This window comes from Oncorhynchus kisutch, unplaced genomic scaffold, assembly GCF_002021735.2.
Source record: "Oncorhynchus kisutch isolate 150728-3 unplaced genomic scaffold, Okis_V2 scaffold736, whole genome shotgun sequence".
NCBI lineage: Eukaryota > Metazoa > Chordata > Actinopteri > Salmoniformes > Salmonidae > Oncorhynchus > Oncorhynchus kisutch.
The window spans coordinates 53,710-72,745 of record NW_022262681.1 but is presented as its reverse complement, the minus strand read 5'-3'; the positions used below and the strand labels follow the sequence as shown (position 1 = coordinate 72,745).

Sequence of the window (19,036 nt, the reverse complement as noted above, 5' to 3'; positions counted from 1 at the left end):
ACCTTGAAAAGGGTGTTTCAGCAGTTGGAGAAGGCTTCAACTAAAGAATGCTTCTTTAACCCCCAAATTGGCCAAGTGTGAGTTTGGGAAGGCTACTGTGGCTTACTTGGGGAAGCAGGTGGGACGAGGTCAAGTGTGCGCCCAATAACTGGCAAAGTGGAAGCAATTGTTGCTTTTCCTGCTCTCACGACTTGACTCCAGTTGTGCAGATTCCTGGGGATGGGAGGGTACTATCGTACGTTCTGTAAGAATTTTTCGACAGTAGTAGCTCTCCTTACATCTCTGCTTAGTCCCAAAGTACCATTTAAGTGGTCCAAGGAATGTAACTATGCTTTAGATTCAGCGAAAGCACTACTTTGTAGTGCCCTAGTGCTTGTCGCCCCCCAACTTTGACAAACCTTTCAAGTTGGATGTAGACGCTAGTATATTGGGGGTGGGTGGGTGCGTGAAGTCCTATGAGTGCCATCTGATGAAGATCATCAAAGGTTAGTGATTCATTTCATCTATATTTCTGCTTTTTGTGACTCCTCTCTTTGGCTGGAAAAATGGCTGTATGGTTGTCTGTGATTAGGCGCTGACCTAACATAATTGCATGGTGTGCTTTCGCAGTAAAGCCTTTTTGAAATCGGACTCTGGTTGGATTTACAAGAAGTTTATCTTTAAAATGGTGTATAATACTCGTATGTTGGAGGAATTTTAATTATGGGATTTCTATTGTTTTGAATTCGGCACCCTGCAATTTCACTGGCTGTTGTCGAGGTGGGTCGTTAGCGTCCCACTGGCACCAGAGAGGTTTTTAATTTAAATTTAAACGGATCTAGAATTACATTTCCCAAAAATATACACTCTTAGATTTGATTTGACACCCAATTACACATGCTCCAATTAACATCACATTGGTTCTCATGCGTCCTTTTACATGGAAATGCCCTACTGTACCTCTAGAGATGCAATCCATCCCCAACTAGTAATAAAGTGGTTGGACTGGTTGCTACTGGCCTCTCCAGCTTCAGGCTGAATCACACCCATGATGAGAGGAGGTTTACTGGACACACAGGGAGAACCTACAGGCTGAATCACACCCATGATGAGACTACCTTTAAGGCATAAGGGTTTGGTTAATGTTAGGGTTAAGGTTAGTGTTAAGGTTAGGGTCCGTTTTAGGTTTTGGTCAGACGGGCTGTCAATGGGATGTTGGTCAGAAAAGTCCATTTAGTCTTTCCCTTCTCAGAACATGTCCTCCCCCTAACCAGCTCATATCATGTATTCCACCACCAGCACACCTGATTCACTAGTCAGAGGTTTGGATGATTAGTTGACCAGTGGTACAAAGTGGACTGGATCTAGGTGAACTATGTGGAGAGTCTTCCAGGGACAGTACAGTACAGACTGAGAAGCTAACAACAGTGTAGTTTACTCAACTCATTCAAACTATCATGAATATTGGTTAGAGAGAAGATCTGCACAAGGGCATAAAGTTTAAGATATAGCAAGAAAGGACAATATGCAAGGTAGCCAAAGTGGAATCAAAAGTCATGGGCCTAATCATCAATCAAATATGAAATATAAAACCCAAATATAATCTACATATAAAGACAACAAGTCATCTACATGTGTTATAGAATAGCTCCCTTCTCACATCCCAGGTCATGTTTGGACTGGAACGGGACAACTCAACGGGCTATGCGCATCTCCCCAATAGCCTACAGACAACTTTCCTGAGTGCAATGTCATTAATGTGACCGATATGTACAGTATAATAAGCATAGTGAAGAAGGAAAAGATCCCACCTCTGACGCACAGCAGAGACATCGCTGCTGAGATTTCCCCTGGAGCAAGAGTCCCTCAAGAATTTAAAAACAGTCATTGCGTTTCAATAAATGTCCTCCCCAAACGCTTGTTGCATCGTGAACTATCCTCCCAGTCCCTTGGGAGTTCATCGGATGGATGATGCGCCGCTGCCATTTACTTGGACGAGAAGTTGGACGAACGCTCCTCCAGCTCACGATACGAAATGGTGGAGAACTACAGTGTAATGATGTGTCGTTCACGAACGAACGGATCTTTTTGAAAGGATCTTTTTTGATGAACGTCGGGAACCGAATTGCATCGGTGAAAGAGCCATTCATCTGGCTCTATGATTTGCAAACTGCTACTACTGCTTGTTGAGCTCAGAACAACGTTTTTCTGTAGATAAATTACAACATCATTATCTAAAGGGGGTGAATCCTCACTGCAGAAATAATAAATAGTGGGGAGAGTGGGTCAATCTGGTCCACGAGGATTTATTTCATGCTTAAAAACGAATTCTTCTTTTTTTTACGCGCATTTCACGATCTGACTTAATTGAAGCCTACGGTTTGTTCTTTACATTTAATATTAGCATTTATTTTCATTGTTCTAGATTGATTTTAATCATTTTGAAGGAAGATCCGTTTATGAGCCAAATGAACCCGCTCTTTTACTTGAACGGAGCCAAATGTGCCGGTTCACCGAAAAGACTCAGAAAGCCCATCACTACGACAGCGGAGAGATGAGATCCAAAGAGAGCACCACAATCAACAGACACACTCAACAGGCAGGCGGTAAGGGCGTTGGGATTTGACTGTCACAGGGACAAACTAATAAGAGGTTATACTTCATTGGAATAGGTGGTTCTTGAGGTAACAGTGGTCAATTGAAAACGGATCAACTGGATCAACTTGTACCCCGGGGAACAGGTGTAGTCCAGCAGTTGGTGATGGTGACATATTGAACAGTTCGACCTGGACAGGTGCACCAGAGTTGTGATTGTATGTTTGTTTGTACAGTTATGGCTGTTCTGTTATTATTTTGTATTCTCACTAAACACCCACATTTGTATTTGTGTGGGAAATGTTTGTAGGCTATGGTTGCTGTTTGTATTTCATTGAACTTTAGGCCCATACAAAGACAAATCACACAACATAGAATTCCAAATAACCTTAGGCAAAAATACACGAAATAAAAGTCAAGTGAAAATAGTTATAAATGTCTTTATCAATTATGAGTAGCTAAACATTATCGACTTTTGGACACTGATGCGCAGGAGAACCCCTAGCTGTCAATCAAGCAGGCGCGGTGAACGGATTATGACGCTCAAGCGTTCCAAATGACGCAACAATACAGCTCCAGAACAGAGAAAGTTAATGCGGAAGTTATTATTCGGTTCAACACTAAGACTGAGGTTTGACACGTGTGATTTGAGGTGAGTCAAATATTTACAAAAGTTTACAATACATTAACCATCCGCTTCGTTATATCTGTTGCTATCAATCACTCCATCTGTATCTACTCTTCTGTCTGTCTGTCGGACTATCTGAATTGTCTGTGTACTGTCTAGCCAGCATATGCCAGAAAGGTTCTTTCACATAGGCTCATATTCACAAAGTCTCATAGAAGGAGCGCTGATCAATTATCAGTTTGTCTTTTAAATCAAACTGAATACGTTTTGATGGACAGGAGGCGACCTGATCCTAGATCAGCACTCCTACCCTGAAACACTTTGTGAACACAATCCAGGTGTACTGTGATTATGAAGTTGTGATGAGGTATTATTATATTAGTTGTGCTGATGCATGATGGGTTGTAGGCTAGAGCTTGAGGACTCAACTCTGAAGACTGTTTCTGAATTCACTGACCTGGTGAGTAAATGTTGTGTACAATGGCACCATCTAGTGACAGAAACATAGAAACACACATTGTTGCTGAACGAAGGCATCTCTTTATTTTCCAGAAATAAAACTTGTAGACCTTTCCTGCAGTCTCTGAGGAGATGGACACCTCTTCTTCTTCTGGACGATCTCCGTCTCCTACTGGGACTGTCTTCTTACCCCCTCCTATCCTGTGGAACAGTCTGTAAGTCATTCATCACATAACCTAGCTCTGGTCCAGGGCATTATGTGCGGCTTGCTGAAGGAAGGCTCAGTGTCTGCAAGCTGTACGTAACGCCCTGGACCAGAGTGACACATTACCCACCTCTGGCCATCATGGACAGTCAACTCATCACATTCACGTACTGTAAGTCACAGTTGTGTGATTTGTGTTATTAAAGACAGTTAAATTGAGCAGAAGTTGAATTATTATTTTAATATTGTAGTAAATTGTCTGAGTTCACTTCCTAAATAATGTGTTGACATTCCTTTGCTCCCAGCTACAGGCAGGCAGAGATGGAGGTTCACTTCCCGAGAGAAGAGAAGAAGACCTATACAGAGAAGGAAGCCCACATGCTTGAGTTGAGGGGGAAGGATCGAACGATCCGAAACCAGAAGAAGGAGATGGACAGACTTCAAGTCTGCCTCTGGGAGGAGGAAAAGAAGAAGAGGAATGGTGGAACAGAGAAGGACAAGATAATTGAACAATTACAGTCTGAGTCAGACAATCTAAGAGCCCTTTTAAAAGATGAAAGGAGGAGAAGAAGAGTAGAAAGGGGTATCATGACAGAGTGGAAGGCTGAGATCCTGAGACTGAGGGAGGCAGAGAGCCAGAGGGAGGCAGAGAGCCAGAGGGAGGCAGAGAGCCACAGGGAGGCAGAGAGCCAGAGGGAGTCAGAGAGCCAGAGAGATGCAGAGAGAGAGAGAGAAGCAGAGAGACAGAGAGAAGCAGAGAGCCAGAGAGATGCAGAGAGACAGAGAGAAGCAGAGAGACAGAGAGCAGCAGAGAGACAGAGGGAAGCAGAGAGACAGAGGGAAGCAGAGAGACAGAGGGAGGCAGATAGACAGAGGGAAGCAGAGAGAGCCACAGAAGCAATGGAGCACCAGAGAAAACTGCAGGAGATCCACAGACTCAAACAACTGCTGGATCTACTGATGGTGGACCTACAACTGGCCCACGTAAGACATTTCATTGTTATTATTAAAAGGCAGTGTATATTTACCCAGCTGAAAATGAATAGTGGCAGACAGCGGTACGCTAACCTAATGTTAACTTTTATTCCTTTCCTTAACCCTTACCTTAACCTCACTGAAACTATACCTAACCTTTACCTTAACCCAACCCTAGGTCCTGAACCTAACCTTCATTTATCTCAACCCCTATGCCTTTCTTCTGCCGGTTGAATATCCACTTCCTTATTAACGTCATTACTGTTGTTGTTGATAACTGTATCTGTGAAGGTTGTAAATAGTTGCATTAGTGAAGCATCATTTGTAGGAGTAATTTCTACAAGCATAAACATCAGAGGCAACATTGTTGTAACATCACACAAATTGTAATCGGAATTTCTCAAACCCCTAACTGAATGGGCAAGAAGGTTGTGTGTTTGTATTTGTACACATTGTGGACATTGATACCATAAAATGTCTCGTAATTTTTTCAAACCATGTCAATACATTAATTGAGAATGAATTGTCCAGATGAATTGATCAAAATGACCCTGCTATTGATGTTGTCCAGTGTTTGATTCAATTACCTAGCTCTAGGTTGTATTTCTGTGTATCGTTCTCTGCAAATCCTTTGAAAGTATGTCTTGGTCATAGATTATCACTAATTTCACCTTTTAAAATGAAGCAAGAGATTGAGAGATTGAGGCTATGGCAGAAAGTCATGGAGGATCAGCGACCAAGACTGGCCTGGAACCACAAACCTATTGAAACAGGAAGAGAGAGGGAAAGAGAGAGGGAAAAAGAGAGAGAAAGGGAGATGGAACGTGAGAGAAAAGCAGAATCGGAAAGACAAGAAATGAAGAAGAAAGTGGAACAGGCAGAAGAAACGATAAAAGTGTTAGAACGAGAGATTGAGAGATTGAAAGAGATTGAGAAGGAAATCATATTTGAAAGAGAAAGAGACATGCGTATTGGAGAGAATGAGAAAGTCAAACTGGTTAACGAAAAGGTAAAAGAGTTAGAGAGAGAGGTTGAGAGACTGAAAGAAGATATAACAACAAAAGAGATTCAATACAAAATCAAATTTGAAAGAGCGAAAGAAGCGTTTAGAAGACAGAATGAGAGAGTGAAACAGGTTCACCAAAATGTACTAGTGTTAGACAGAGAGGTTGTGAGAATGAAAGAAGAGATTAGATGGAAAGACGAGACTGAACCAGAGAGAACATTTGATAGAGACAGAGAGAGAGAAAATGATTGGAGACGAAGTGAAGAGGAGATGAAAAATAGAGTGGAGAGAGAGATTGAGATGGAGACAGACCTCATCAATGACAAAAAGACATCTGAATTGGAGGAAGTCTTCAAGAAAATCAAGGAACAGCAGATAGAATTAGAAAATATGGAAACAGACAAATATAAATGGAAAAAGAACCAAATGTACATGGAGGAGAAGATGGAGGGTGAGCACAACAAACAGAAAGAGGTAGAAAGAAAGAGAATGGAGAAAACACCAAAACAGAGACAACAAGAAGATGAGAAGAAGAAGATGGAGAGAGAAGAAGAAGAGGAGAGACGCAAACAGAAGCACATAGAGATGGAAGAGGAAGAAAGAGAGAGGGAGAAAGAGAGACAGGGACAGATCAGAAGACAGAGAATGGAGAAGAGACAGGAAATTATGGAAAGAGAAGAAGAGAGACAGAGAGAGATTGAAAGAGAGATTGAAGAAGAAAGATATAAACAGAAGCAAATAGAGATGGAAGAGGAAGAACGAGAAAGGGAGAAAGAGAGACAGAGGGAGATCAAAAGGAAGAGAATGGAGAAGAGACAGAAAATGATTGAAAGAGAAGAAGAGAGACAGAGAGAGATTGAAGAAGAAAGATGTAAACAGAAGCAAATAGAGATGGAAGAGGAAGAACGAGAAAGGGAGAAAGAGAGACAGAGGGAGATGAAAAGGAAGAGAATGGAGAAGAGACAGAAAATGATGGAAAGAGAAGAAGCGAGACAGAGAGAGATTGAAAGAGAGATTGAAGAAGAAAGATGTAAACAGAAGCAAATAGAGATGGAAGAGGAAGAAAGAGAGAGGGAGAAAGAGAGACAGATACAGATTGAAAGAGAGATTGAAGAAGAAAGATGTAAACAGAAGCAAATAGAGATGGAAGAGGAAGAACGAGAAAGGGAGAAAGAGAGACAGAGGGAGATCAAAAGGAAGAGAATGGAGAAGAGACAGAAAATGATGGAAAGAGAAGAAGAGAGACAGAGAGAGATTGAAGAAGAAAGATGTAAACAGAAGCAAATAGAGATGGAAGAGGAAGAACGAGAAAGGGAGAAAGAGAGACAGAGGGAGATCAAAAGGAAGAGAATGGAGAAGAGACAGAAAAATATGGAAAGAGAAGAAGCGAGACAGAGAGAGATTGAAAGAGAGATTGAAGAAGAAAGATGTAAACAGAAGCAAATAGAGATGGAAGAGGAAGAAAGAGAGAGGGAGAAAGAGGGACAGATACAGATTGAAAGAGAGATTGAAGAAGAAAGCTGTAAACAGAAGCAAATAGAGATGGAAGAGGAAGAACGAGAAAGGGAAAAAGAGAGACAGAGAGAGATCAAAAGGAAGAGAATGGAGAAGAGACAGAAAATGATGGAAAGAGAAGAAGAGAGACAGAGAGAGATTGAAGAAGAAAGATGTAAACAGAAGCAAATAGAGATGGAAGAGGAAGAAAAAGAGAGGGAAGAAGAGAGACAGAGAGAGATAGGTGAGAAAGAGAGACGACAACAACAAGAGGAGAGAAACAGAACGTTTGAGAGAGATCAAGAAGAAGATATATGGAAACAGAAGCAAATTGACATGGAGAAGGAGGGAAGAGAGAGGGAGAACAAGAGACAGAGAGAGATAGAAGAGATACAGAGACGACAACAACAAGAGGAGAGACAGAAACAAAAGGAGAATGAGAAAGAAAGGGAGAAAGACAATGAGAATCAGAGAGAGATGGAATTAAGAGATCAGCAACAGAAAGAGATGGAGAGAGAAAATATGATTATGAGAGAAAGGGAGGAAGCAGGAAGAAGAAAGGAGGGGCAGAAAAATATTTTGGGGGAAATTGAGGGACAGAATGAACTGGAGAGAGAGATGGAAGAAAAGCAGGAAGTGATTAAGGAAGCAGAGGAAGTGTACAGGGAAAGAGAAGAGAGAGGAAAGGAAGTAAGCATGAAGAAACATGTAGTAGTTAATGTTAAAGCAAAAGCACGGGAAGTCTTCAATAGGCGTAAAGAGAGGAGGTTAGAAGTGTTGAAGGGGGAACGAGAACACATAGAAAGAGGACAACAAATCAGGAGGGAGAAGGAGGAAAGACGGCTGGAGATGGAAAGAAAACAGGAGAGGGCAAGACAACAAGAGGAGCAGGATAGAAAACAAGACATTGAAATTGCTAGACAGAAAGAAATGTTCAGACTAAGAGAGGAGGAGAGGCAGAGAGAGGAAGAGAGAGAGGAGCAGAGAAAGAGAGCCATTGAAGGCCATTTAGCTTTAATCAGAGAGAGAGAGAAGATTTTAGAGGTAAAGAAAAAAGAGGAGATGGTGGAAGAGGAAAGAAGGGAGATCCTTGAGTACAAGAGGGGTGACTTAGAGGACACTGAAGAGGAGGAGGAGAAGGAAGATGACAAGGTGGACATTCTCCCACCTGATAAAAGTATCCGAAGGAGAGCTGTGGGCTGGGTAAACAAGAAGTGGGAGAAGAGGAACCTCAAAAAGATAGAGAGAACCTGTCAGAGAGAAGCTGAGGAGGGCGATAAGATCGTCCACATAGGTAAGACCTGTTTTCCCTCTACTTATGACATCATCCTCTGTAGTCTCCTCTACACACATACGTTCCACACCAGTCATAATGTTGCATCATTGTTTCAATATAAAACTACTGTCCAAAATGGTCAAGCTGATCTGGTATCAACTTAAATGTAATGTACACAGGGAATTTAGAATGGAAAACTCAACTGGATCTCAATGACCCTGGTCTAAAGTAGTGCATCATAGCCTTTTGAGGCCCTAAGAAACATTTTGTTCAGGTTTTTGACTACATTTCCTCCCAATCTACACTTTGCAACGCGGCGTAGAGAACATATTGCATTTTTTAAGCAAGTTTGCTGCAATTCTACACATTTTCCCATGGGGCGGAGAGAAGAATTAGCCATTTGAAATCTATTTCCTTCAATTCTACACATTTTGCCATGGGGTGGAGAGAAGAATTAGCCATTTTGAAATCTATTTCCTTCAATTCTACACATTTTGCCATGACTTATGGCATGTTAAGATAATATCTGAATGAAATTGACTAACAAAATTAATGGGGGCTCACTGTAGTTCAAGGCCCCTGGGTAATTTGACCCAAAAAGGTTTTTTGGGGGTCAGGGGGCCCCTAGTTGCCATGGGAACCTAAGCAATCGCATATGCCTAGGGCCTGGCACTTTACAAAGAATAGGTGCCATTTGGGACTCATGTTAAACTTTGGGTCAGGTCAATTCGGGAGGGGAATTATTTACATTTATTAACTAATTCCATGCCATGCTCAAATGAGAAGAGTAAAGAATCATTGAGATCCAACTGGGTTTTCTATTCCTAATTCCCTGTGTCCATTACATTTAAGTTGACTTCAGATCCACTAAGTTGAATGAGAACTCTACTTCTTCTCTCCTTCCAGTCATCCCTGGACCCATAAGGCTAACCATGACCCGGGCAGAGAGAGAGAGGGAGAAGAGGAAGGAGCTGCTGAAGGCTGAGGAGAGAAGGAAGAAGTTGGAGGATTTCAATAAGCAGTGGAGAGTGCAGTCGCTGCTTAAAAAACACACTCATCAACAACTGAAGGAGGAGAGGGAGAAGATGAAGGAAAAGTACCTGGAGCAGATTAATCTGGAGGCTGATGAGCAAATCCAGAAGTTCAGCACCCAGTACATCACCCGGTGTCCAACCACCCAACACAGCCACGACTACAACCACGGTCAGGAATTGCCGGGGTGGGCGACAGGCCAACAAGTAAGCCAAGAGCCTGTTGCATCTGGAGATGGCCAGCAGGAGGGGCCAAGGAGGCAACAGGCATGGGCAGAGAACCAGGAGGAGAGTTCAGAGAACCAGCAGGAGGGGCCAGAGAACCATCAGGGGGGGCCAGACAGCCAGCAGCTAGAAGCTCCAGAAGAGGTTGAAACATCAGAGCCAACCTCCAACAACAAGAAAAAGCCAAGCATCTGGAAGAGAATTAAGATGGGGTAAAGAATGTTTAAACATCTATTCAAGTTTTACACTGTTAATATACATGTCATCACTTTAAAAAGTGACATTATGAGGGTTTAGTGTACATGCAACACACATGTAAATATATAGATACTTACCTGTCTCTGTGATGTCTTACAGCCTTCCTGACGTGCTGTCTGCCTAGAGCTGGAACTCAATGAAGCCACAGTTCCACTGAGGTTACGTTGGTAATTAAAAGTGTCGCCCAATAATTCCTCCTCCTCTTTAAGTCATCAAGCCACATTTCCTCCTCAAAACATTATAGTCTCCTCTAGCCAGCAAGTATCCTCTTTATCAGGCAACAAACCATCGAAGGTCAGTGACCCTCCTCCCCAGAGCAGAGATTCTCATCTTTATCCTAGTTGAATTCATCTCTGATCACCTCTACTGTCCTAGAAAACATCCCAAAAATGGAAATGGTTTCAACAGAAGTCCTCCCCTCAAACCAGTGGCTCCACAGACCAGAGTTTCTCATCTTTATTCAAGTTGAATGCAACTCTGATCATTTCCACCACCTCTCCTGTTAAGGGGAGGTGCTGAAAAGGAGGTCTGGGAGGAGGTCTGCAGGTAGCCTGGACCGGACCGGTAGCAGCTAAGTTGCTGGCTCCATCCCCGGGCAGAGCTGCTCAAGTCAGGCCAGTGAAGTTTGATGATGTCATTTTTGTTTGCAAATGTATTAAAAAGCAATATTGTTGTTACAGTGTGGCTTGTTTTGTTATTTATTAGAATTGAAACATCCAGTAGTCATGGTAGATGTTAGACTTTCAATGAGACACCTAACATTCCATCAGTTTGATACAATGTGTGACATGTTATATTAGAGAGGAGTCCTCTATACACATCTATTTTAGACCATAGGAGAAATATCAGACTGAAATAGCTTCTCTAAGAGTCTGAGGAGAGAGCAACAGTAGACGCATCGTTAGCTCTCCCACCTCCAGTTCAGTACTCGGGTCATTCCACCAATTTAGTATCTTTTGGGGAGTGTAACTTTTATTCCACCTAATTCTAACATTCTGTCATAAAGAGCACATGTTCAACTTAATAAAAAACATGTTTCCCATCTCAAGAGTAACAAATACATACTATAGCAAGTGCCTATTAAGTGCCAAATAAAGTGACAGGGTTGACTGTAACAGAGTTGACTATTTCATCTGTATTACCAAGATGGCGTAGCAGTAGGTCGTCCTGTCCTGTCGTGTCCCTGTATATATCGTTTATTTTTCGTTTTTTTACATATTTTCTCCACATATCTCTTTGAAAACATTTTGCTAAACCCTAAGCTTCCAAATACTCTCCTGCAACCCGACTCACCCAATGTAGCTATTTTTCCTAAAGTATTTATATTTACTTCGGGACCCCTCAACTGAAGCTAGCCAGCTAACCAGCGGGTATGTTAGCGGTCTCCAGCTAACCGGTCATCAGCTAACCTGTAGTTCGGAAAGCTCTCGCCTGTTCGTACAACGCGACTTTAACCAGAGCACAACGGACCTATTTATTTTTCATCCCCGGATTCCCACCGCAAACGGAACATCTTTCAGCTGGATTTTTCAGCAACTAGCTATCTAGCTAAACCGCAACCTCGGATTACTCCTGGCTAGCGTTTCCACCCACTTAGCTTAGCTACTTAGCCGTAGCACCTGTGCTACTCCTGAGCTACAATACCCGGGCCCACGACCGGTCTACCGATGTCATCGCATGAAGAGGAATAAACAGACTCAACCCATCGCGATGTCCCCCAAAGGCTAACTCTCTAGCCCTCGCTATCTCCCTGCTTGCTAATTCGGCCTGCTAACTGCTAGCTTGTCCAGCTCCGGCCCGCTAACTGCTACCTTGTCTAGCCCTGGCCTACAAACTGTTAGCTTGTTAGCACAGGCCTGCTAACCGCCTGAATCGCCGCGTCTCAAACGCTCACCGGACCCATATTTACTTTCTATCTCTTTTGACTTTTAATTTGTTTATACCTTCCGGAAACCTGCCTCACCCAATGTGATACGGAATCGCTATTATTTTTATTTTATTTTTTAGAACACACTCAAGAACCTCCAGAAGCTAACCAGCTAACTAGCTACAAGCTATTTAGTCATTGTTAGTTTTTTTTTACCTGGATAACACTCGCCAGGCCAGCTTCCCTGCCCCATCCACCGCTGCCCCCTGGACACTGATCTCTTGGCTACATAGCTGATGCACGCTGGACTGTCCATTAATCACGGTACTCCATTCTGCTTGTTTGTTCTATCTGTTGGCCCCGTTGCCTAGTCTACGCCATTTTACCTGCTGTTGTTGTGCTAGCTGATTAGCTGTTGTCTCACCTACTGTTTTAGCTAGCTTTCCCAATTCAACACCTGTGATTACTGTATGCCTCGCTGTATGTCTCTCTCAAATGTCAATATGCCTTGTATACTGTTGTTCAGGTTAGTTATCATTGTTTTAGTTCACAATGGAGCCCCTAGTTCCACTCTTCACGCCCCTGATAACTCCTTTGTCCCACCTCCCACACATGCGGTGACCTCACCCATTACTACCAGCATGTCCAGAGATACAACCTCCCTCATCATCACCCAGTGCCTGGGCTTACCTCCGCTGTACCCGCACCCCACCATACCCCTGTCTGCGCATTATGCCCTGAATATATTCTACCATGCCCAGAAACCTGCTCCTCTTATTCTCTGTCCCCAACGCTCTAGGCGACCAGTTTTGATAGCCTTTAGCCGCACCCTCATACTACTCCTTCTCTGTTCCGCGGGTGATGTGGAGGTAAACCCAGGCCCTGCATGTCCCCAGGCACCCTCATTTGTTGACTTCTGTGATCGAAAAAGCCTTGGTTTCATGCATGTCAACATCAGAAGCCTCCTCCCTAAGTTTGTTTTACTCACTGCTTTAGCACACTCTGCTAACCCTGATGTCCTTGCTGTGTCTGAATCCTGGCTCAGGAAGGCCACCAACAATTCAGAGATTTCCATACCAAACTATAACATCTTCCGTCAAGATAGAACTGCCAAAGGGGGCGGAGTTGCAGTTTACTGCAGAGATAGCCTGCAAAGTAATGTCATACTTTCCAGGTCCATACCCAAACAGTACTAATTTTGAAAATTACTCTCTCCAGTACTAATTTTGAAAATTACTCTCTCCAGAAATAAGTCTCTCACGGTTGCCGCCTGCTACCGACCCCCCTCAGCTCCCAGCTGTGCCCTGGACACCATTTGTGAATTGATCGCCCCCCATCTAGCTTCAGAGTTTGTTCTGTTAGGTGACCTAAACTGGGATATGCTTAACACCTCGCCAGTCCTACAATCTAAGCTAGATGCCCTCAATCTCACACAAATCATCAAGGAACCCACCAGGTACAACCCTAACACTGTAAACAAGGGCACCCTCATAGACGTCATCCTGACCAACTGGCCCTCCAAATACACCTCCGCTGTCTTCAACCAGGATCTCAGCGATCACTGCCTCATTGCCTGTATCCGCTACGGAGCCGCAGTCAAACGACCACCCCTCATCACTGTCAAACGCTCCCTAAAACACTTCTGTGAGCAGGCCTTTCTAATCGACCTGGCCCGGGTATCCTGGAAGGACATCGACCTCATCCCGTCAGTTGAGGATGCCTGGTCATTCTTTAAAAGTAACTTCCTCACCATTTTAGATAAGCATGCTCCGTTCAAAAAATGCAGAACTAAGAACAGATACAGCCCTTGGTTCACCCCAGACCTGACTGCCCTCGACCAGCACAAAAACATCCTGTGGCGGACTGCAATAGCACCGTGCTTCTACACCTGCATTGCTTGCTGTTTGGGGTTTTAGGCTGGGTTTCTGTACAGCACTTTGAGATATCAGCTGATGTACGAAGGGCTATATAAATAAATTTGATTTGATTTGAATTTGATTTGAATAGTCCCCGTGATATGCAACTGTTCAGGGAAGTCCGGAACCAATACACGCAGTCAGTCAGGAAAGCTAAGGCCAGCTTCTTCAGGCAGAAGTTTGCATCCTGTAGCTCCAACTCCAAAAAGTTCTGGGACACCGTGAAGTCCATGGAGAACAAGAGCACCTCCTCCCAGCTGCCCACTGCACTGAGGCTAGGTAACACGGTCACCACTGATAAATCCATGATTATCGAAAACTTCAATAAGCATTTCTCAACGGCTGGCCATGCCTTCCGCCTGGCTACTTCAACCTCGGCCAACCTGGACCCGTACAAATCAGCTGGGCTTGACAATCTGGACCCTCTATTTCTGAAACTATCTGCCACCATTGTCGCAACCCCTATCACCAGCCTGTTCAACCTCTCTTTCATATCGTCTGAGATCCCCAAGGATTGGAAAGCTGCCGCAGTCATCCCCCTCTTCAAAGGGGGAGACACCCTGGACCCAAACTGTTACAGACCTATATCCATCCTGCCCTGCCTATCTAAGGTCTTCGAAAGCCAAGTCAACAAACAGGTCACTGACCATCTCGAATCCCACCGCACCTTCTCCGCTGTGCAATCTGGTTTCCGAGCCGGTCACGGGTGCACCTCAGCCACACTCAAGGTACTCAACGATATCATAACCGCCATCGATAAAAGACAGTACTGTGCAGCCGTCTTCATCGACCTTGCCAAGGCTTTCGACTCTGTCAATCACCATATTCTTATCGGCAGACTCAGGAGCCTCGGTTTTTCGGATGACTGCCTTGCCTGGTTAACCAATTACTTTGCAGACAGAGTTCAGGGCGTCAAATCGGAGGGCATGCTGTCTGGTCCTCTGGCAGTCTCTATGGGGGTGCCACAGGGTTCAATTCTCGGGCCGACTCTTTTCTCTGTGTATATCAATGATGTTGCTCTTGCTGCGGGCAATTCCCTGATCCACCTCTACGCAGACGACACCATTCTATATACTTTCGGCCCGTCTTTGGACACTGTGCTATCTAACCTCCAAACAAGCTTCAATGCCATACAACACTCCTTCCGTGGCCTCCAACTGCTCTTAAACGCTAGTAAAACCAAATGCATGCTTTTCAACCGGTCGCTGCCTGCACCTGCATGACCGACTAGCATCACCACCCTGGATGGTTCCGACCTAGAATATGTGGACGTCTATAAGTACCTAGGTGTCTGGCTAGACTGCAAACTCTCCTTCCAGACTCATATCAAACATCTCCAATCGAAAATCAAATCAAGAGTCGGCTTTCTATTCCGCAACAAAGCCTCCTTCACTCACGCCGCCAAGCTTACCCTAGTAAAACTGACTATCCTACCGATCCTCGACTTCGGCGATGTCATCTACAAAATGGCTTCCAACACTCTACTCAGCAAACTGGATGCAGTCTATCACAGTGCCATCCGTTTTGTCACTAAAGCACCTTATACCACCCACCACTGCGACTTGTATGCTCTAGTCGGCTGGCCCTCGCTACATATTCGTCGCCAGACCCACTGGCTCCAGGTCATCTACAAGTCTATGCTAGGTAAAGCTCCGCCTTATCTCAGCTCACTGGTCACGATGGCAACACCCATCCGTAGCACGCGCTCCAGCAGGTGTATCTCACTGATCATCCCTAAAGCCAACACCTCATTTGGCCGCCTTTCGTTCCAGTACTCTGCTGCCTGTGACTGGAACGAATTGCAAAAATCGATGAAGTTGGAGACTTTTATCTCCCTCACCAACTTCAAACATCAGCTATCTGAGCAGCTAACCGATCGCTGCAGCTGTACATAGTCTATTGGTAAATAGCCCATCCTTTTCACCTACCTCATCCCCATACTGTTTTTATTTATTTACTTTTCTGCTCTTCTGCACACCAATATCTCTACCTGTACATGACCATCTGATCATTTATCACTCCAGTGTTAATCTGCAAAATTGTAATTATTTGCCTACCTCCTCATGCCTTTTGCACACATTGTATATAGACCCCCCCTTTGTTTTCTACTGTGTTATTGACTTGTTAATTGTTTACTCCATGTGTAACTCTTTGTTGTATGCTCACACTGCTATGCTTTATCTTGGCCAGGTCGCAGTTGCAAATGAGAACTTGTTCTCAACTAGCCTACCTGGTTAAATAAAGGTGAAATAAAAAAATTCAAAAATAAAGTAGGTCTATATTGCAGTGGTGGTTCAGTGGTTTTCTGTAATAAAATAAATGGTTCATTGGTGGTGGGGAGTTAAGATGATCTGAAATAATATGAAACACTTTTAGCACTGCCTCTGATCTGGCGGTGTAACGGCGTTCTTCGTTTGTTGAAAGAGAGTCGGACCGAAATGCAGCGTGGTGGTTACTCATGATCTTTAATGAAAATAAAGTGACGATACATGAAATAACTAATAAATACAAAAACAACAAACGGAACGTGAAACCTAATACAGCCTATCTGGTGAAACTACACAGAGACAGGAACAATCACCCACGAAATACAAAGTGAAACTCAGGCTACCTAAATACGGTTCCCCATCAGAGAAAACAAGAATCACCTGACTCTGATCGAGAACCGCCTCAGGCAGCCAAGCCTACACTCGACACACCCCTAATCAACCACAATCCCAATGCCTACAAAACCCCCAATACGACAACACAATAACCCATGTCACACCCTGGCCTGAACAAATAATAAAGAAAACACAAAATACTAAGACCAAGGCGTGACAGAACCCCCCCCCCCCCCCCCAAGGTGCGGACTCCCGGACGCACCTCAAAACCATAGGGAGGGTCCGGGTGGGCGTCTGTCCATGGTGGCGGCTCCGGCTCGGGACGTGGACCCCACTCCATAAATGTCATAGTTCCTCCCCTTTGCGTCCTGGGATAATCCACCCTCACCGCCGACCATGGCCTAATAGTCCTCACCCAGAACCCCACAGAACTGAGGAGCAGCTCGTGACTGAGGGGCATCTCGGGACTGAGGGACAGCTCGGGACTGAGGGGCAGCTCGGGACTGAGGGGCAGCTCGGGACTGAGGGGCAGCTCGGGACTGAGGCAGCTCGGGACTGAGGGGCAGCTCGGGACTGAGGGGCAGCCCGGAACTGAGGGGCAGCCCGGAACTGAGGGGAAGCCCGGAACTGAGGGGAAGCCCGGAACTGAGGGGAAGCCCAGTACTGAGAGGAAGCCCAGTACTGAGAGGAAGCCCAGTACTGAGATGAAGCTCAGGTAGGTAGTAGGCTCCGGTAGATCCTGGCTGGCTGGCGGATCTGGAAGATTCTGGTTGACTAGCAGATCTGGAAGATTCTGGTTGACAGGCTGATCTGGAAGAATCTGGTTGACTGGCAGATCTAGAAGATCATGGCTGACTGGCGGATCTAGCTGCTCTATGCAGACTGACAGCTCTGACTGCTCCATGCAGGCTGACAGCTCCTTGCAGACTGACAGCTCTTTGCAGACTGGCATCTCTGGCTGCTTCATGCAGACTGACAGCTCTGACTGCTCCATGCAGACTGGCAGCTCCTTGCAGACTGACAGCTCCCTGCAGACTGGCAGCTCCTTGCAGACTGACAGCTCTGACGGCTCCATGCAGACTGGCAGCTCCTTGCAGACTGACAGCTCCTTGCAGACTGGCAGCTCCTTGCAGACTGGCAGCTCCTTGCAGACTGACAGCTCTGGCTGCTTCATGCAGACTGACAGGTCTGACTGCTCCATGCAGGCTGACAGCACCCTGCAGACTGGCAGCTCCTTGCAGACCGGCAGCTCCTTGCAGACTGACAGCTCCTTGCAGACTGACAGCTCCTTGCAGACTGGCAGCTCTTTGCAGACTGACAGCTCTGGCTGCTTCATGCAGACTGACATCTCTAACTGCTCCATGCAGGCTGACAGCACCCTGCAGACTGGCAGCTCAGGCTGCTTCAAACAGGCAGGAGGCTCCGGCAGCGCTGTAGAGAAGGAAGGCTCTGATAGTGCTGAACAGGCGGGAGACTCCGACAGCGCAGGAGGGAAGGAATGCTCTGATAGCGCTGAACAGGCGGGAGACTCCGACAGCGCAGGAGGGAAGGAAGGCTCTGATAGCGCTGAACAGACAGGAGACTCCGGTAGCGCAGGAGAGGAGAAAGGCTCCGACAGCGCTGGAGAGGCGGGAGACTCCGACAGCACAGGAGAGGCGAGGCGCACTGTAGGCCTGATGCGTGATGCTGGCACTGGTGATACTGGAGCGAGGACACGCACAGGAAGCCTGGTGCGGGGAGCTGCTACCGGAGGACTGGTGTGTGGTGGTGGCTCTGGATAGACCGGACCGTGCAGGCGCACTGGAGCTCTTGAGCACCGAGCCTGCCCAAGCTTACCTGGCTCGATGCCCACTCTAGCCCGGCCAATACGAAGGGCTGGTATGAACCGTACCGGGCTATGCACCCGCACTGGAGACACCGTGCGCTCACTAGCATAACACGGTGCCTGCCCGGTCTCTTTAGCCCCCCGGTAACAAAAGAGAACAGTATTTTAATACATTTTGGAGAATTCCTACTACTGAACACTAGTAACGTTTCTCCGTCTCATCATTTTACCCTGTTAATTCAGGTTTATTATCTGCTGACCACATCCCAGTCCGAGGCGTGTAACATATGTCAACAGGTGTCAAGGACTTGAAAGTTACAGAAATTGAGTTAACTGTTAGGACAAGGGATAACAACTAAATGAAATCCAGATCCTCAAACCTCACTTAGATGACTGCATTGATAGAATTGGCTCTGCTGCTTACGTTAGTAAGTTAGATTTGCTAAAAGGTTATTGGCAGGCGCCTCTGAACTCTCGAGCTTCTGACATCTCAGCTTTCATTACGCCTGATAACTTCGTACAATATACTGTGATACCTTTTGGAATGTGTAATGCACCTGCTACTTTTCAGCGCCTAGATAACATTGTGTTCATGGATGTGCCAAATTGTACTGCTTACCTTGACAATGTGGTGATTCATTCGTCAACTTGGTCTTATCATCTCGCCACCTTGAAAAGTGTGTTTCAGTGGTTG

The 19,036-nt window shown here is 45.3% G+C and overlaps 1 protein-coding gene and 1 long non-coding RNA gene across 2 annotated transcripts; both read left to right on the top strand.

The window, feature by feature from the left end:
* The first annotated feature begins 3,078 nt into the window (after nt 1–3,078).
* LOC116361734 (uncharacterized) lies at nt 3,079–3,862 on the top strand. Its single transcript, XR_004207646.1, has 3 exons — nt 3,079–3,226; nt 3,611–3,662; nt 3,755–3,862. It is a non-coding gene; the product is annotated as an uncharacterized LOC116361734 (long non-coding RNA).
* Nucleotides 3,863–8,403: 4,541 nt separating this feature from the next.
* LOC116361736 (cilia- and flagella-associated protein 251-like) lies at nt 8,404–10,089 on the top strand. Its single transcript, XM_031816054.1, has 2 exons — nt 8,404–8,635; nt 9,524–10,089. Exons 1-2 carry the CDS (start codon nt 8,404–8,406, stop codon nt 10,087–10,089), a joined length of 798 nt encoding a protein of 265 aa, XP_031671914.1.
* The last annotated feature ends 8,947 nt before the right edge of the window (nt 10,090–19,036 follow it).